Here is a 21,508-nt window from a genome sequence, read left to right as displayed (position 1 = left end):
CTCTAGATGTGGGACTTTAAAGACAGGTCAAACTATCGCACGGGGCCCAAGTCCACCGAAGGTGCCCATGTAGGTATTTTTGATAGGTCCAAGTAAAACGTTAAAATAATTTAGTCAAGAAATATATATCCATAGAATAAATAAATAGAGCTGCTACATATTTTGAAGAGCTGCTTAATAACTTTTTAACAAAAAATAAAACCGCCTTCAAAAATAAGCGCGTTACAAAACACGGAGAAACTAAAAAGCAAAAAATAATAAACCTTTGAATTCAGATTTCTTATCGTATTGCAATAATCTAAACATCCAAATTATAAACAAATCAATTATTTTTGTAGTCGGTACCAGACCTGTTCGTCGCCTTGCTATTGCCTGTTTGCCCCACCCAACCATACACAGGCTGGTACCGACTCCAAAAATAATTGATTTGTTTATAATTTGGATGTTTAGATTATTGCAATACGATAAGAAATCTGAATTCAAAGGTTTATTATTTTTTGCTTTTTAGTTTCTCCGTGTTTTGTAACGCGCTTATTTTTGAAGGCGGTTTTATTTTTTGTTAAAAAGTTAATTTATTTGTTGATTTTTAGTGGTTCCTAGTGATATTATATGTATCAGTCCGAATATATGTACACTTGTACAGTAGTGCAAGAATTATCCTTTAACTCCTAACCATTGAGGAGTTGACCTTCCATCATCAGCTCAGCCACATAAAATTACTACCGTCAGGCGTAAATACTGGTGTACCTTTGAAAAATACACTAAAAACATTACATGTGCCTATAACATTTGAAGAGTTCCCTCGATTTCTCCAAGATCCCATCATCCCTGACTTGGTGCCAATGGGACCATCTCGGGGTTATACCCGTTCGATCAAAAAAAAAATTTTGAAAATCGGTCCACAATTCTCGGAGATATCGAGTAACATACATACAAAAAAAAAACAAAAAAAAAACATTCAGTCGAATTGAGAACCTCGTCCTTTTTTGAAGTCGGTTAAAAAGTAAAAAAAAGAACCTCCTCCTTTTTTGAAGTCGGTTAAAAACTGTGAATTACCCTAACTTCTCTTTAAATATTGCGCATGTCTTTGTATGTACTCATATAACCCACCATAAAAGCAATTGACCGGTACCTTTTGCTCCCCGGGATGTCCCTCCGGGTCCTCCGGGACATCCCAGCGTCCAATTTTTGTGGATATAATAGAGGATATATCTCTAAATTCCCAATCCTCCGACCAAAAAAAAAAGGTTCCTTTTGCTTTAAAACGACGTAAATGAGTATCACGTCACGTCACGTACCTATAATATACGTAAGTTGCATTTTAAAGCATGTACCAAAACGTGACATACTTCCACACTACATCTACAGTGTGTCACCAGCACGCAAATAAAAAACAAAAACACATCAACACCAAACCCACATTCAAAATAAATCTTTCAACCAATTGTTTTTAAGTTTAAATCAGAACAATACGCGCGTATACTTGCTTCCTTTAGTTATTAGGTAGTTATATTTAGCGAGAATGTTTGGTATGCGCGATTCTTCGTTATCTGTAACCACAGATCACTCAGTGATGAACTAGATGGAGCATTTCAGTTTAGATAGAGCAATTTGGAACATAATAAATACGAGTAGGTATATGAGTAGCGATCAATGTTTTTTGGCTATACTGGCATTTGGTTAGATATTTTTAATCTTTTTGTACCTAATTATAATTTAAAGGCTTTTACTTTCAACAATAAATTTGTTTTTTCAAAAAGAGAGAAATTAACCACTGTGTACGAGGGGGTTGTAACGGTGGCTCGGCCTTATTTCCACATTGGCTCGGCCTTATTTCCACAGTGGCTCGGGGTGGTACACAGTGGACAACATTAGGGTAATTAACAGAAATAAAACAATTTTATAATGCGCCTGACTTATGTATCAACATATCTTTGCGACTGTTCTACAAATTTTATTTTCTTCCTTTTATTTCTACACTTCTAACTGACACAGTCACACACACACACAGACACAGACACACTGACACAGTCATGTCACAGTTTCGTTTTCTTTCAACCCCTTATTTGCCAAGAGTGGCACTGAAGCTTTAGTAGTTTCATGTGTTCTGCCTACCCCTTTATGGGATACAGGCGTGATTGTATGTTGTTGTTGTTGTTGTTCTAACTGACAGGCCGTGTCACTATCCGGCGGACTTATTGTCAACTGAGCCCTTTGAGATATATATGACAGAATGGTTTGACTTTCTAATCGCATTAAGTCCCACTTGCACCAACCACTTAACTCAGGGTTAGTGGGCTGTCATCTGTCAAAATCCATATAAAATGGTGGGTTAAACCTCGGGTTAACCCTCCATTTTCGTTGTGCAAGTGGCCCTAAGGTAATTCCAAGCTAGCCAAAGATTCTTCACCTCACGAGCTTACAACCAGAGACTGGGTGTGAAGTCTACGGTATTAACGACCGATATCTGCCACTGCTGTCAACTTGTTAAAAATATGACACGTCAGTTGTAAATAATGACGTTGTAAATATTCACTAGTAACAGGTTTTGGGATTTATATATTTGTAGTAAGGATAATTGATAGTAAAGAGTGTGTACATTATACACAGGGTTACGGCGTCAAACGAATCCGGTCTGTGAGTAAAGCCAAGGAGACCTATTTTGATGCATTTTTAACCCCCGACGCAAAAACGACGGGGTGTTATAAGTTTGACGTGTCTGTCTGTCTGTTTGTCTCTCTGTCTGTGTGTGTGTCTGTCTGTGGCATCGTAGCTCCTGAACGGATGAACTGATTTCGATTTAGTTTTTTTTATTTGAAATCTGTGTTAGTCGGGAGTGTTGTGAGCCATGTTTCATAAAAATCGGTCCACTAGGTCGCGGTCGGGGGTTTTTTCGAAATTTTAATTTTGTGGTTAGGTTATATTATTAACATTCTCTACCTTTCATATAACATAAGTAACTTTGTTTAGTTAAAAGACTTCTTTCTCGCTGAGCCAAAGGTGAGTAGACATGAGAGATGAAGCGTAAGGATCAACCAATAATATTGGTTTGGTTTGGTTGTACTTGTTTATAATATTAAATGGTGTCTATAAATACTTGTCACGCAGCAAAATAACATAACATCCGTCATATCTCGCGCATATCGACGTGAATCATGCGCCGGGGTTTATAGTGACAGATGGCCATCTTTAATTTGCTTTCTCCCACGCTTATGTTTGGCAGAGACGGTGTCTCTATTAAATAAGTACCTTGATTTAAAAGCGTGAGGCCTGAGTGGACGCTCGGAGCGGAGCATTCAGCGGGGCGTGCAGCGCACGGTGGGCTCGATGGCTCGAAAAGAGGACATTCGCACTTTTTTCAGAAAATCAATTTTTTTTTAAATGCTATCCGATAGAGAATTATATAAGGAACAATAAATGTGGAATACATTTTTTCAAAATAAGGCATATTGACAGCAGAAAAAAATAAAGTCTTTTTTTTTTTGTATGGGACCGAAAAATAGGTATCTTGTTTCTCAGAAACTATTAGAGGTCCCGTCTTCTATCTTTAAAGACTTTATTCTTCTACTTTTATAGAGTAGGAAACGATAAGCAGATTTTGTATACAGGTGCTGTTTTTTTTTAGTCCAGTAAAAAGTTCACATTTTAGATTTTTTCGTTTGTGTCTTTTTTGGGATTCCACAATATTTCTCGATAGTTTAATTCTATAATAATAATAAAAAGTTACAGATGCGACGATTTTTGACATTTTTTTTGGGAAAGAGTTGATTCTGGTTCAAATTTGTTGTTAGTTATTTATTTACAACTCAATCATTTTTAGAGATGTTACGGATCGTATCGTTATTATTATACCATAACCATATTAATTTTTGTTGTTAATTGTTTATTTTAAGTGACATGTGTCTATTGTAAAAAATTAGATTTTTTACTTTTTAGTTGTATGAAAAATGTAAAAAATGTACTTAGGATGTATTTATAACTTAATAAACGTTACATATATTATGTTTTATTATCATTTTTACTTTTAACTATTGAAATATAATGTAAAAAGCCCAAGAAAGACATAAACGAATAAATCGAAAATGTGTAGACTTTTTATTGGACTAAAAAAAACAGCACCTGTATACAAAATCTGCTTATCGTTTCCTACTCTATACTATAAAAGTATAAAAACAAAGTCTTGAAAGGTAGAAGACGGGACCTCTAATAGTTTCTGAGAAACAAGATACCTATTTTTGAGTCCCATACAAAAAAACAGACTTTTTTTTTCTGCTGTCAATATGCCTTATTTCGAAAAAATGTACTCTAAATTTATTGTTTCTTATATATTTTTTTTTTATACCACGTCGGTGGCAAACAGGTATACGGTCCGCCTGATGGAAAGCGGTCACCGTAACCTATGGACGCCCGCAACTCAAGGGGTGTCACGTGCGCGTTGCCGACCCATTAGAAGCTTGTACACTCCTTATATACCTAATTCTCTATCGGATAGCATTTTTTAAAAAAAAATGATTTTCTGAAAAAAGTGCGAATGTCCTCTTTTCGAGCCATCCAGCCCACCGTGCAGCGGGGCGGGGAGCGTGCGTCCACGCTATGCAGCGTCGACTCAGGACACTTGTATGAACTTCAATTGTTTGGCATGCACGCCGCACGCCATAGCGTCGACGCCTTATGTAAATATTGTCGGGACACTTCGTACAGTTAGCATTTACGACGGACGTCCGCGTAGTGTGTTCCTAGCTTTATATAAATATTGTCGGGACACTTCGTACAGTTAGCACCCCGGCTCGTACCAATGACTTTTTCGGAACTTATGTGCGAAATGTCATTTGATATTTGCCAGTCACTTTTCGGTGAAGGAAAACATCGTGAGTAAACCAGACTAATTCCAATAAGGCCAGATGGAAGGTCAGATGGCAGTCGCTTTCGTAAAACTAGTGCCTACGCCAAATTTTGGGATTAATTGTCAAAGCGGACCCCAGGCTCCCATGAGCCGTGACAAATGCCGGGATAATGCAAGGAGGATGATGACCTCGTATTATAGTTAGAAGATGTTGATCGAACTCCCCGCCAGTCTGCCTGTGACTACGGACGTAATGTCACGTCCAGAACATCGGGGCAAATATAAATTAAGTGTTACGCGATTAAGTGCCGTGTTGATTTAAATTTAAGTTAATAAATAAGTACCTAGAGTGTAGTACACTGTGGGATATGGTTTCAATTGTGGGCGACTGACGGCAAGCTGGCACTGAAATATCACGATTTCGTTTTCTTTCAACCCTTTTGGGACTTCCAGTTCGAGCGCCATCTTAGCGGCCTCGTGTCGTAAATAATTTATTTTTCTTTTGCTCATTAATGTTGTTTAAAGTGTAATATCGGTAGCTTATTATGCAGTAAACTAATGTTGTAGTGAGAAGCTGATGAAGAATTAATCTCGAAACGCGTTTAGCCTCTTTTGTCGTCTATGGCTGGTAGTCCACGAGCTCTTGTAAAATCTAGCTATGAATTTACAAGTGCTAACTCACCGTACACTGTCATACTTACCGTACCAAAATCACTAATTAATATTAGCTCATATCACCTTGACACTGGCGAAATAGTCCCAATAATTTAATTTAAAAAAACTAACTAACCCTTTTTAACCCCCGACGCAAAAACGACGGGGTGTTATAAATTTGACGTGTCTGTCTGTCTGTCTGTCCGTCTGTCTGCCTGTTTGTCTGTCTGTGTGTGTGTCTGTCTGTGGCATCGTAGCTCCGGAACGGATGAACCGATTTAGATTTAGTGTTTTTTATTTGAAAGCTGTGTTAGTCGGGAGTGTTCTTAGCCATGTTTCATGAAAATCGGTCCACTAGGTCGCGGTCGGGGGTTTTTTCAAAATTTTAATTTTGTGGTTAGGTTATATTGCTAGGAATGGAATTATTTTTCACTCTCTTGTCAGTTTTATTCTACGATTCTATATTAATTTGACAGCAGGTAATAGCGAGGTATAGCGTGGCGGCGCCGCTCGCCACGGTTATTAACAACGCGCTACTATCGGTGCTCACGCGCAGGTCCCTTGCCAAAGTGACAATCGCTTACGCTACGTAAGCGTATCGTGTATCTCTCCCTATCGCTCTTCTGTGATGGCGCAACAGAGACAGAATGCGTTTCAATTGCCACGTAGCGTCAACGATTGATCTATAGTTACTTCTGCTAGGCCGACTGGTAACTAGAATAGTACATTACGATACAAGTGCGTAAAAAAGGAAGTTCGAAACGAGTGGCGATAAATTAAAACACGACCGAAGGGCGTGTTTTAAATCGAGACGAGTTACGAAGTTTCATTTCGCACGTGTATCGTACGACGTTTTTCAGTGCAGATGAGCCTCCGAAGTTTCGACCTGGCATCTAATGAACCACTTCTCGCACTAGTGCGTAAAAAAACACTATTTGTAGTGAAAAATGATATTTATACGCGTACGCGTCTGCAAAAGCGGTAGGCAAAGTACGTGAGTTCCAGTGCAACTCTTAGCAATTAAGGGGTTGAAAGAAAATGAAACTTCTGATATTGAAGGAATTAGTTGCTAACCTGTTGAACCCTCCACAATTGATCCCATATCCCACTGCACAGTCGGCTACAACACCCACTGCAGGAAAGGGGTTTATGATATTATTAACCCACACGGGCCATTCAATCGGCAATAGGAAATCGGGCAATGGTATGAAGAAAGTTAATAACGCCCCCAATTCGCATTTCTTGCCGGTCCCATAGTGGATATCCTCCTCCAACTGAGGGGGGACTGAAATCTTCTCGAGGCTAAGGCTTAGTCCGTTTTCACATTATCCGAACCGATATCGGATGTCGGAAGGATTTAAATGGAAAAAATCCAAGATGGCGCCTGTAATCTATGGGATATCGGTCCTACATCCGATATCGGATCGGATAATGTGAAAACGCACTTAGGATTAGAGTCGGCGTAGCGCGTAGCTTTATTTGACGTTCAATAACCCATACAACCATTTCAGTCGCAAAATCTTCAAATCAGTAACTAACTGTCAAATGTGACATAACGCGTGGTAACGGCGTGCAAACAATGCGACCGTATTGATACAATAACAAAATGTAGTCGTCGTGTGCACTCGTTACGGTAACAAAATGTGTACGAATTTGTGGCTGTCAATGTCACTGTCAGAATGACTTTTAACGACACTTTATTAGTCGACGTTTGCACACATAACGGTAACAACATGTGGACGAATTTGTGGCTGTCATTGTCACTGTCAGAACGGTTTCTGACAGTGACATTGACAGAATTTGTACACACATGTGTAGGTCTGATTACCGAACTGCTCCTAAACCACTGTATCCGCAAATGACAATCTGAAATACGAAGGTTTCTCAAACTGTCTTGTGAAGTTGTTCGACATTTTATAGAAATGTGGGAAAGTTAAGAAAAGTGCAGAATGATAATACAAATAGATAAGCACTTTATAGTTACTTGATGTATTAAATATATAATTTTTAATTCTTATTGATAAAAATGAAGTGTAGTGTTGCTTTACACAATAAAAGTAGGAATCAAATGAAATAGAGTATTTACTGTGATATTAATAGAATTTCTGTTGCGCAATGATAGTTTTTTCAGTACAGATGCTGCTTTTTTTAACGCAGTAGTGCGAGCAAATCAAGCAATGATTCATTTCTTGTCTGGTCGAAACTCTTAGCTTAGATTTAGGTACTGAAAATCGTCGTACGATACACGTGCGAAAAGGACATTCACAACTCGTGTCGATTTAAAACACTCCCTTCGTTCGTGTATTAATTTATTGCTACTCGTATCGATTTTCCTCTTTTCCGCACTCGTATCTACAAGTATTTTGTTTGGGTTACAAAAAAAACACATTATTTACTCTACTACGTTTTATTTATGTCTCTTTAACATTACAAATTTGTAGACACTTATCTATACAAAAATCTTGACAAAAGAAGTACAGATCGCTGAAATGAATGTTGATAGTAATATTAATGAAGACTACTTCAACAAGTGTCAATTGTGAAATGCCGCACAATACTAGTTGCTCTATAGAAGACCATAATAATAATCCCCGATCCTTTACAACCCAGCAGCTCGGTACGCACGTTACAATTTTTTTTTAATCTTCTTTAGTGAGGGCAACTGAGTACGACGGCATATTTAATTGTTTATAAAGTTTGAGGATACCTGAAAAAAATGAATACAAGAAGCCATTCTGCTTTCGGTCACGCGTGTACGCTGCGACCATTTTGCGACCGTTTGTTGACCGTTTGGTGACCGTTTGGCGACTGTTTTTTACATGGAATATTACCGTCTTAATCCATATTTTAACAACTTTATTGGTTTTCTAGGCATTATTTTTATTATTTCAGTATAGTATATGCACCAGAGCACTAAAACTTCACCAATCAATATACATAACACGCAAACACCGAGTAGTCAATAATATTATTACTGGTTAAACTGAGGTAAATTGATGGCGCGTTGATAAATTTAGACTTATTTTATGAAATCACTCGAGCAATTTAATTGGCCATGGTAATTAGCCCACATTATATTACAAATGCAAACAATATTTATCTTTAACAAATTCTTACGCCATTACATTTTAATGTCAAATGATTTTATTTCTTTTTAACCGACTTCAAAAAAGGAGGAGGTTCTCAATTCGACTGAATGTTTTTTTTTTTTATTATTTTTTTGTATGTATGTTACTCGATATCTCCGAGAATCGTGGACCGATTTTCAAAATTTTTTTTTTGATCGAACCGGTATAACCCCGAGATGGTCCCATTGGCACCAAGTCAGGGTCTGATGATGGGATCCTGGAGAAATCGAGGGAACTCTTCAAATGTTATAGGCACATGTAATGTTTTTAGTATATTTTTCAAAGGTACACCAGTATTTACGTCTGATGGTAATAATTTTATGTGGCTGAGCTGATGATGGAAGGTCAACTCCTCAATGGTTAGGAGTTTAAGGATAATTATTTCACTACTGTACATGTATTCGGACTGATACATATAATATCACTAGGAACCACTAAAAATCAACTGAGCTGATGATGGAAGGTCAACTCCTCAATGGTTAGGAGTTAAAGGATAATTCTTTCACTACTGTACATGTATTCGGACTGATACATATAATATCACTAGGAACCACTAAAAATCAACAAATAAATAAACTTTTTAACAAAAAATAAAACCGCCTTCAAAAATAAGCGCGTTACAAAACACGGAGAAACTAAAAAGCCAAAAATAATAAACCTTTCAATTCAGATTTCTTATCGTATTGCAATAAGCTAAACATCCAAATTATAAACAATTCAATTATTTTTGGAGTCGGTACCAGCCTGTGTATGGTTGGGTGGGTCAAACAGGCAATAGCAAGGCGACGAACAGGTCTGGTACCGACTACAAAAATAATTGAATTGTTTATAATTTGGATGTTTAGCTTATTGCAATACGATAAGAAATCTGAATTGAAAGGTTTATTATTCTTGGCTTTTTAGTTTCTCCGTGTTTTGTAACGCGCTTATTTTTGAAGGCGGTTTTATTTTTTACTTTGACGTCTCTGACAGTCGCCATTTGAAAAGAATGAAATGAACGAATGATTTTGGGAAAGTAGTCGCCAAACGGTAACAATGTGTGCACGCGTAGTGCACACTTCTGTCACTTCTGTGACCATTTGTGCCTGTTACCAATCGTCCCCATTTGGGTCGCCGCGACTAAACGTCGACCGTACTGCGACTAAGCATTGAGACCCGAAGACCTGTGTGTACACAAAATAGGAGGATTTGCGTAGGAACGGCGACCGATTATGGTTATATGGGAAGCGCATTCTAATATGCCTTAGTGGGAAAAAAAATCTTTAAACTGCTAACACATATAACCAAAATTACATACATTTTCCGAGATATTTACTCTGTCGAGTAAGTTACTCGATCTTAAAACATCTAAAATCCATGGTAGTAGTACAGCAATGATGGCACTCTTAGTAGCGATGTGTCACTAAGATTCTCGTTGTGTGGGCATTAGGTAATGTGCTTTTAAAATAACTACGTGTTTTCCTTTGACTATGTAATCAAATTAAATGAATATATTAAAGAAAAACACTTTTTTGTTGTGTGTAAATAGCATTCGACTTTGGACCTCGTCGTTCCCACCGCGATTTTATTTGGAAAAAAGTCGAGATAACTTTAAGTATGAGTTTAGTTTCAGCACGGTAAATTTTTCGAGAATCATCATCCTCCTTGCGTTATCCCGGCATTTGCCACGGCTCATGGGAGCCTGAGGTCCGCTTTGACAACTAATCCCAAGATTTGGCGAAGGCACTAGGCCATCTGACCTTCCAACCCGAAGGGTAACTAGGCCTAGCTTGTTGAAATTAGTCCGGTTTCCTCACGATGTTTTCCTTCACCCAAAAGCGACTGGCAAATATCAAATGATATTTCATTTCACACATAAGTTCAGAAAAACTCATTGGTAGGTATGAGCCGGGTTCGAACTCGCGACCTCCGATTTCGAGAATATAGGGCGATTTTTCTAGAATATGGGTGTTTTTCGGGTCTTGGCAATAACTAAACTTACCGGTGTTGTGGGACTGATCGTCGGCATATTTATGTAGGCCTCTCAATAATTGTCGCATTCTTCCTCTTGAATTGATCCACACTTTCCGAGGTTTTAGTTAGTTAGTTTTTTTAAATTAAATGGCTTCAGTTCATTGGGGCTATTTTGCCAGTGTCAAGGTGATATGAGCAAATTTTTTTTTTATGAGGAACAGGTGAACAGGTGAACAGGTGAACAAACCGTTTGACCACAATCTCACCTGATGGAAAGTGCCGATTGTTATTAATTTTGGTACGGTAAGTACGACAGTGTTCGGTGAGTTAGCACTTGTAAATTGACAGCTAGATTTTACAAGAGCACGTGGACTACCGGCCGTTGACGACAAAAAAGTAGCTAAACGCGTTTCTTCTTCTTCAATTCTTCATCAGCTTCTCACTACAACATTCGTTTACTGCATTACACTTTAAACAACATTAATGAGCAAAAATAAATTATTCACGACACGAGACCGCTAAGATGGCGCTCAAACCAGAAGTCTTACGAGGTTTTACTATATAAGATATTTAGTACACTGAAGTTTTTGGGTCGCTCATATACCAATGACAGCATGAATCCTGGCGTCCACTAGGCTCACCGAGACGAGTCTCGTCGTCGCTTTCTGCATTTCCTATGAGACTGCGTCCACGGAATCGAGCCGCGTCGAGTCGCATTCAAAATGTATGGGAACTCGATGCAACGCGGTTCGATTCCACCATAGTGGACGCCAAGCTGAACACAGAGGTTGAAAACCAAACAGTCTAAAAGTGCTATAACTTCCTCCTTCAAATCAAGAGTGAACAGGCATCTCCTGGGCGAGCTCACTCCATCGTAGGCCACGTCTTTGCCTTTGGCTAGTCTGTGGCCAAGAGTAAGCCCATTTATAATTAAAAAAAACTGAATTACTTTTTAATTAGCTGGCGTAGCTCAGTTTGCCGACCTCTGTCCTATTCTACCTACGAACGTAATTCTCTATCAAAACAAGTGTCACATTGCCTCTTCGTATTTCGTGTTTGTGTGGAAGTTTTCGTTTATGCGCGAGTATAAATAAAGTGATTTGTTTTTGACGCGCGCCGGCTGGTTGGGAATCAGCTGTGATGGTGGAACGAACTTGGGAATATTTAAATAAATAAATAAAATAAATATTGGGGACACCTTACACAGATCAACTTAGCCCCAAACTAAGCAAAGCTTGTACTATAAGTTCTAAGCGACGATATATATACTTAAATAGATAAATACATACTTATATACATAGAAAACATCCATGACTCAGGAACAAATATATAATATTTATGTGACCCTACCAGATATTATAGACCGATAATGTTGCATTGTGTTTTTTGAACAGAGAAAATTTGTCACTATGTATTTATCTATATAAGTATGTATATCGTCGCCTAGCACACATAGTACTTTTCTTCTTCTTCATGTGCCATCTCCCTCCTGGTCGGCGGCCATATGTCCATATGTCTCTCTATTTTCAGTCATGCGAATTAGTTTGTCTATGCTCTTCACTTTTAACCAGTCATTTATATTCCTACTCCATGATATGCGCCTTCTACCACGGCCACGCTTCCCTTCAATTTTTCCTTCAATTATCAATTTCATAGGTTGTACACATAGTACAAGCTTTGATTAGTTTGGGGCTGGATTGATCTGTGTAAGGTATCCCCCAATATTTATTTATTATTTATTGTTAAAATAATAAGGTTACTTGAGTTTCTGCTGTACCCGTACTTATTTAAATCATAAAGTAATAAAATGTTTAAAAAAAAACAAAAGGTTGCGACAAAGACGAGAATGAAAAATGAACTTATTAGGTACATGATCTCCTAAAAAATTTCCTTTGATAATTATCACTTTTTCTTTACTATACAACATCTACATATGAGCATTTCAGTTTCTTGTACGATGACATGATTTAAAATAAGTCTATTCATAAACGGCTTCCTAACAGTCTCTAATTATTTTTGGGAATTGAAATTGTTGTTGTATTCATGAGAAACTATTGTCTGTACAGAGAATGCAGTGGCCACGACGACTAAGCCCAAGCGGAGAGCGTACCTCCTGAAGCGGAAGGCGCTCACCACCGGATTCTTCGACCAGAAGAACGCCGACAAAGATAAAGGTAAGTAAGTCTATTATTTATGCATTTTATATTAAAGAAAAAAAACTAGTCAGTCGGTAGATGTCGCTATACGCCACCCTAAGGACACCTCGGACACTGGCGATCAAATACATGAAAGAGGCGCGTTCCTAGCACACAGTCTAAGCTCGTGTAGGTGAACGCGTACCATGCTTGTATGAGTGAAATATGACAGGTCGACTGTCCGCGTTGTTGACAGGCGGTAACTGTGCAGTAACCGAGAGGGGGTGGGCGGCACTTTCAACGGGGAGCGGGAGTGGCCATACTGTACGATAGTACTCTTTATTATATTGTGCCTAAGGCGTGTGTACGTAAGGAAAGGCATGCATGGAAAAATTTGCGAGGTCCGGCGCGGCTTGCGTAGCTCAATTGGTTAAGAGCACTGCACGGATTGCAGGAGATGCCCGCCGGAAACGTAATTTTTTCCAATTTTTTTTTCCTTTAGTATAAAATTGTGGAGATTCATTAGCAGACGATTTATGGCTGATACGTAAGCCTAGTTTAAGAAAAAATTAGTTGGTGATTTTCAAAGCTAGTGTTTCGTTTTGTTATCTAGGAATTTAAGTAAATTTTATTACGATTTCTGTGGCCCGTTTCATCACAGTGACAATTCTCGCCCGACAGTGACACTTCGTCATTCATTGCCTGTTCGCCAAAGAAATATTCACGCTGAGTTACGTTACTTTATATGTAGTTACTTACTTAAGTATCAACCCAAAAATAGGGAAGGGACAAATTAGCTCAAGGGCGGACGAGCGTGAAGAACGAGAGCCATATTCTCCATTACGTCGTTTGATTATCGAGCTATCTTGTCCATTAAGCCATTTGAGGCTATGACAGTCGTTACCTAGTGATTCCGAAACAATACTCGGTAGAGACGTGCCGTAGACGTGGCCCGTAGCTCGCTACGTCACAGAGGCCTCTACGCCGTAGAACCTACGTAGGTGATCCGTAACTGTGTATTCCATAAGCGCTGCCACATCACTCTAACGGCTCAGCCACGACATTGATCTAAGCGCGACAGCGGTGAGCGCCGGCCATATATTTGAGCGAGACACAGCGATGGGACTTTTCATTTGCACGTATGGCTGCCGCTCGCCGCTGTCGCGCTTAGATCAATGTCGTGGCTTGGCCGTTAGGGCCCATTTACACGGTACGAGAACTCGCATACTGTCGAGATCGAGATATTATTTATTATTTATTTATCTTATTTTATTAGTAAAACATGTTTACATTTTTACGGTATAACCAATGCGTCATAAAAGTTAGATAAATACAAAAGAGAAAAAAAGGTACAATAAAAATAAAATTAAGTTGCGTCGTTTGCGAGATATGGCAGTCTATGCACTGTGACTGAACATTTTCACTTTGACAGTAACTCTCTATCAAAGAGGATCGAGTATTATAGAGAGTTCCTGTCAAAGTAAAGTGTGTAATCACAGTGCATAGACTGCCATCTCTCGACACAAGCTTAAAACTTTTGAACCTCAGTTTTGACAATTTGGCCCATATTGCAGCATTATATGTGTTAAAATGTCAAATATTAAAGAACTTTATTTCCCAAAAGAAAATTTAATATTAGCGCCATCTCGCCGAGCGTTCCCTAAAGGTGTAACGCCATCCAGGCCACCGTACCTTTTTCTCTATGGCTTTGAGGTACGTTTTTCTATTTTAAATTAAAGGAAACATGGAAAAATCCACACCTCCAGCAGGACTCGAACCTGCGACCTCTGGCCTTGCCGGAGGTGTAAATTTTTCAATTTTTCCTTTAATTTAAAAATGGGTTCCCTCTATGTGGCATAACTTTATTTGTCCGAAACGCTTTTGTCATAATCGATTTTTGCCGGATGTTAATGTAGCATAAACATTGTTTGGTATAATTCACGATATTTCGAATATTATTTTGTCCGAAAATATATTGGCCTACTATTATTGAGGCCGAGTGTCATTAGGAAGAAATTAGATGAGCATAAATATTTTTGGCATACATCCCATTATCCGAAACTTATTTCGCATACATTCGTTAAGCAGAAATGCGCTTTTAGGGAAAAATGGTTACACTAGGTTAGAATTGCGAACTCTACAGATACTCACTGCTCCAGAAAAGTGGGTTAGGTTAGGTTAGAGCTGCGACTATTACAGAAAAGCATCGCTAGGGAAAAGTGGGTTAGGTTAGGTTAGAACTGCGACCACAACAAACACGCACCGCTAGGGAAAAATGGGTTAGGTTAGGTCAGAACTGCGACCTCACCAAAAAAAGCACCGCTAGGGAAAAATGGGTTAGGTTAGGTTAGAACTGCGACCACAACAGAAAAGCACCACTAGGGAAAAGTGGGTTAGGTTAGGTTAGAACTGCGACCACAACAAACACGCACCGCTAGGGAAAAATGGGTTAGGTTAGGTTAGAACTGCGACCTCAACAGAAAAGCACCGCTAGGGAAAAATGGGTTAGGTTAGGTTAGAACTGTGACCACAACAGAAAAGCAGCACTTGGGAAAAGTGGGTTAGGTTAGGTTAGAACTGCGACCACAACAGAAAAGCACCACTTGGGAAAAGTGGGTTAGGTTAGGTTAGAACTTCGACCACAACAGAAAATTACCGCTAGGAAAAGTGGGTTAGGATAGGTTACAACTGAAAACTAAAAGTGAAACAAAAATAAAACAATAACGTTTATAATTTTAACCTGGTTTTATTTTTACATTCAGTATATGAAACGTGTATACACATGCAATCTAACTAATGTTGTAATACTAGTAGTAACCATTTTTTTAATTATATACAAAAGAATGTATAATGGTAAGATTCGACCTCTACTGATGTTATGCCAAAATAAATTCGGCAAAACATTAAATCGGAACACTAAGTTTATGCACATAAAATTTATGCGTGAAATGATTCGGAGCACCAAATTTATGTACAAAGAATATTCGGACATATCACAATCTGCCTAAACAGATTATGCTAAACTTGACTATGCCATAGCAGTTTATGCACAAAGCCAATTATGACTAAATCAATTATGCACAATAGAATTATTCATAAAAAAATTATGCCACAACAGGGTGAACCTTTAAAAATATGTAATATCGCTCGCAAACGTTTCTGCATGATAAAAAACAAATTTAGTACGTTTTTTTGTTAGATTTTATCCGTCTATACGGAGTTACATATGTTTTTGCTCTCTATATACTCGATCCTCTTTGCTATCGACAATCTTGTCTGCTCTATCGACTCAGACAAGTCAAAATCAATACACATGTTTTACTATCCCGTCTGTAGTAGGAATGCGTGACTAATGGCGCGAGCGGCCGCTGCCAGCGCCCGCGCACCTCACTCATTGCACACGTACTAATATTACCTGTTTACTGCCCACTTATGTAATATTACCAAAGAGAATCGACTATATACAGAATTGCTGTGTATTCCCAAACGGGGTAGCGCACATGAAACTGCTCAAGAGATGTCATCATCATCCTCCTTGCGTTATCCCGGCATTTGCCACGGCTTATGGGAGCCTGGGGTCCGCTTTGACAACTAAGGCTAATATTTGGCGTAGACACTAGTTTTACGAAAGCGACTGCCATCGGACTTTCCAACCCGAGGGGTAACTAGGGATTAGCCCGTTTCCCTCACGATGGTTTCCTTAAGCCAAAAAAGTTCAAGTTCAAGTTTCAGTGTCACTCTTGGCAATGAGGAGGCACACTCTAAGGTTACGACAGATGGCGCCACCTGATTAGTCAATTGCACAGATAAAGGATTTCATACGTGAGAGCGAGAAAATGATATTTTTTTCTCTCTCTCACATATGACCCATATAACCATAATCGGTCGCCGTTCCTACGCAAATCCTCCTATTTTGTGTACACACAGGTCTTCGGGTCTCAATGCTTAGTCGCAGTACGGTCGACGTTTAGTCGCGGCGACCCAAATGGGGACGATTGGTAACAGGCACAAATGGTCACAGAAGTGACAGAAGTGTGCACTACGCGTGCACACATTGTTACCGTTTGGCGACTACTTTCCCAAAATCATTCGTTCATTTCGTTCTTTTCAAATGGCGACTGTCAGAGACGTCAAAGTAAAAAAGAAATAAAATCATTTGACATTAAAATGTAATGGCGTAAGAATTTGTTAAAGATAAATATTGTTTGCATTTGTAATATAATGTGGGCTAATTACCAATGTGGCCAATTAAATTGCTCGAGTGATTTCATAAAATAAGTCTAAATTTATCAACGCGCCATCAATTTACCTCAGTTTAACCAGTAATAATATTATTGACTACTCGGTGTTTGCGTGTTATGTATATTGATTGGTGAAGTTTTAGTGCTCCGGTGCATATACTATACTGAAATAATAAAAATAATGCCTAGAAAACCAATAAAGTTGTTAAAATATGGATTAAGACGGTAATATTCCATGTAAAAAACAGTCGCCAAACGGTCACCAAACGGTCGACAAACGGTCGCAAAATGGTCGCAGCGTACACGCGTGACCGAAAGCAGTGAATATTTATTATATTTTCAAAATGGCTTCTTGTATTATTTTTTTCCAGGTATCCTCAAACTTTATAAACAATTAAATATGCCGTCGTACTCAGTTGCCCTCACTAAAGAAGATTAAAAAAAAATGTAACGTGCGTACCGAGCTGCTGGGTTGTAAAGGATCGGGGATCATATTATTATGGTCTTCTATAGAGCAACTAGTATTTTGCGGCATTTCACAATTGACGCTTGTTGAAGTAGTCGTCATTAATATTACTATCAACATTAATTTCAGCGATCTGTACTTCTTTTGTCAAGATTTTTGTATAGATAAGTGTCTACAAATTTGTAATGTTAAAGAGACATAAATAAAACGTAGTAGAGTAAATAATGTGTTTTTTTGTAACCCAAACAAAATACTTGTAGATACGAGTGCGGAAAAGAGGAAAATCGATACGAGTAGCGATAAATTAATACACGAACGAAGGGAGTGTTTTAAATCGACACGAGTTGTGAATGTCCTTTTCGCACGTGTATCGTACGACGATTTTCAGTACCTAAATCTAAGCTAAGAGTTTCGACCAGACAAGAAATGAATCATTGCTTGATTTGCTCGCACTACTACGTTAAATAAAGCAGCATCTGTACTGAAAAAAACTATCATTGCGCAACAGAAATTCTATTAATATCACAGTAAATACTCTATTTCATTTGATTCCTACTTTTATAGTGTAAAACAACACTACACTTCATTTTTATCAATAAGAATTAAAAATTATATATTTAATACATTAAGTAACTATAAAGTGCTTATCTATTTGTATTATCATTCTGCACTTTTCTTAACTTTCCCACATTTCTATAAAATGTCGAAGAGTGCTTAAATGGTCGTCGTCGTTTATTATTATTTAATTCGCTCATATTTAAATGATTCAAAGCAACCAGTCCACAACTTCACAAGACAGTTTGAGAAACCTTCGTATTTCAGATTGTCATTTGCGGATACAGTGGTTTAGGAGCAGTTCGGTAATCAGACCTACACATGTGTGTACAAATTCTGTCAATGTCACTGTCAGAAACCGTTCTGACAGTGACAATGACAGCCACAAATTCGTCCACATGTTGTTACCGTTATGTGTGCAAACGTCGACTAATAAAGTGTCGTTAAAAGTCATTCTGACAGTGACATTGACAGCCACAAATTCGTACACATTTTGTTACCGTAACGAGTGCACACGACGACTACATTTTGTTATTGTATCAATACGGTCGCATTGTTTGCACGACGTTACCACGCGTTATGTCACATTTGACAGTTAGTTACTGATTTGAAGATTTTGCGACTGAAATGGTTGTATGGGGAATGACAGTGACATGCCTAGACAATTGCACAGGCGCCGCCTGGCGGGATAAAATGTCAGTGAGCCTCCTCATTAAAGTGTAACTAACCTAACCACAAAATTGAAATTTTGAAACAAAAAAACTAAATCTAAATCGGTTCATCCGTTCGGGAGCTACGATGCCACAGACAGACACACACACACAGACAGTCAAACAGACAGACAGACAGACACACACACACAGACAGACACGTCAAACTTATAACACCCCGTCGTTTTTGCGTCGGGGGTTAAAAATGGTCACCTATGTAGATGGCGAGACAAAATAGTTACGGCGACAAAAGTTCCCCGTGGGCGGATACAATATGTTGCTAATAATTAAACACATGTGACAGTGACTTGATCTAACAGATACTTATGTTCCTTTCGCACAGTATTTTAATTCGCCTATAATACCGCAAATGCTGGCTTTTTCTAAGTTATGTCTTTTTTTTATAATAATAATAAATATTGGAGACACCTTACACAGATCAACTTAGCCCCAAATTAAGCAAAGCTTGTACTATGGGTGCTAAGCGACGATATACATACTTCAATAGATAAACTATACATCCTTTTCTTTATGGTGCTAGAAAAGGATACTATATCTTTGTTCATGACGGACAGGAACAAATATCTGTGAAAACATCCATGACTCATGCAGGAACAAAATGCTCATCCAAAATATATGCCCTTACCGGGATTCGAACCCAGGACCGCGGCTCAGCAGGCAGGGTCACTCACTACCGACTGAGCCAGACCGGTCGTCAAAATTAGCGCTAGTTTAGTAATTACCAAGCCAGACCTAAACTATAAATCCATTTAATGTACCATCTCCGACCGCCACGAAAATTATCTGTCCCTGGTTTACTTTTATTACGGTTTAAACGTATCATTCAAAATTGATTCCCACGTGAATGAAATTTACAACGACCACGATTTATTATAGTTTTAAAAAAAGAAAGATATTTATGTTGTTTGTTTGGCTTTTCTAACTCTCGACATTTGGATGTATCGCTGCGTTTCATTTGCAATAAATAAAACGGTGAAAGACGCGTTGATATGTTAATTTAACTGTTCTGAGAAATATAGAACGGGATAATCAATTTTATTCTTAGAAATAAAGTTAAAATATAAAATACGAGAAATTCGGTTTTTTGGCCTAACGCTTGATTCTACGCTACCAGGACACTGATTAAAAAAACAAAATGAAAAAGCGCGATAAACATAGAAAACATTACGATACAAGTGCGAAGAAAAGGAAGTTCGAAACACTTACGATAAATTAAAACACGTGCGATAGGGTTTTAAATCGACACGAGTTACGAATTCCTTATCGTCTATACGACGTTTTTCAGTACAGATGGCTACCCGAAGTTTCGAGGACACTGAATAAAAAACTTTAAAATGAAAAAGTGTAATTATCTTATCATAAAATAAAATATTATTATTAATATGCCACCTTTTTTTCATTCATAACCTCGCTTTCTACTCTACTCTATACTCGTATTTTATTGTACTTATAATAAAAAAACCTGCCAAGTGCGAGACGGACTCGACCACCGAGGGTTCCGTATCCGTACTTTCAAGTCGATAGCATAAGTAGTTGTAGAGATAGGTATTTAGAAATGTGACAGACAGATAGACAGACGGTCAGAGCGTAACCATATGGGTTCCTTTTGTACCTTTTTGGTACGGAACCCTAAAAATAGGTTAAGCAAATCTTGTCACTAAAAGACGCGAAATTCAAATTATCTAAGGGGCGATAAACATTCGCCCCTATATTTTTCAAATTTGCCGCCTTTTTTCACTAACAATATTTGACTGGTCACTGGCCAAATGACTAGAGTCCACGCCACAAGAACACTGAAAAAAAAACTTAAATCCAAGATGGCGTTTATAGCCCCGCTGATGCAGAGGCAGAATTCCTGTAGCGAGCCAAACTTCGGATCAAAATATTTACGTATGAGTAGAAAATTATCAACACACTAAACAATTACTGAACGAGATTATCGATCGTTTTTAAGTGTTCTTTCGCTTTGACGCGTTTTATGAAAACTTATAAAAAATAAGGCGAGGCGAAGAGTGATGCACAACATGTATTTTCAAATCGATGAACAAGGATATGTTCTGTAGGTACATATTTATTAACTTTTATAAATTCTTAGTTTTTGTTTGATATGTGTCCTTGGATAATGTTATGGATGGCATGATTATAGTTTTTGTTATCGTGAACCTGATGTAATAATTTACTAGTCTTCAATTTGTTTTGACATGACCTTGAAGATCGAAAACGCTGATAGGTGCGCGCCATTCAAACAAGAAAAGAAAAAATAGCCTCTAATGTGTGTTAAGGATTTGGGACTGTTACATTGAATATTTATGTATGTGTCGCGAAAGTTTTGTTATTTATTAAACTAGTGTAATATTTGCTCGTCAATCAGCACAAACTGGCGTCCACGGCCTACTTTCCTCCCGTTAATTGCACTTCCTAACTTTTTTTAATTAATCGCTTCACAGAATCTCAACAGTAAGGTCGCGATGGCGGCAAAGTATCTGAATAATCTTAATAAAGAAGTATGAATATTTATGTGTGTATCACGGAAGTTTTTGTTGTTAAACTAGATACTGTCTAAAATTACGGCTGCCTCATCGGAACCCACTCGCTTGGACCGCCATCCTTCTTATCGCGCCCATCGACGCAGCTCTGCCAATACATGCCTCACTGTGCAGAAATACTTCTCGCCTTTTATGTGCTTAGCTAAAGCACAGAATATATGATAGTACAAGTACAGAAGGCTCACTCCTTTGATGTTCATAAAATGCCGCCAATCTGGAGGTAAATTCTTACCTACATTAACAAACGGACCGCACG

At 38.2% G+C, this 21,508-nt stretch overlaps 1 protein-coding gene across 2 annotated transcripts in view; it reads left to right on the top strand.

Annotated features, from left to right (window-relative positions):
- The window catches only part of LOC125235727, a 107,138-nt gene that overhangs the window by 34,794 nt on the left and 50,836 nt on the right, over positions 1 to 21,508 (top strand). For both annotated transcript variants that reach the window (XM_048142301.1, XM_048142299.1), the window contains exon 3: positions 12,645 to 12,752. In XM_048142301.1, coding sequence (XP_047998258.1) covers positions 12,645 to 12,752 — 108 coding nt within the window. The remainder of the gene's footprint in view (positions 1 to 12,644; positions 12,753 to 21,508) is intronic.

This window comes from Leguminivora glycinivorella, chromosome 18 (assembly GCF_023078275.1).
Source record: "Leguminivora glycinivorella isolate SPB_JAAS2020 chromosome 18, LegGlyc_1.1, whole genome shotgun sequence".
Taxonomy (NCBI): Eukaryota; Metazoa; Arthropoda; class Insecta; order Lepidoptera; family Tortricidae; genus Leguminivora; species Leguminivora glycinivorella.
The sequence above is the reverse complement of the archived record's forward strand: the minus strand, read 5'-3'. Positions and strand labels throughout refer to the sequence as shown.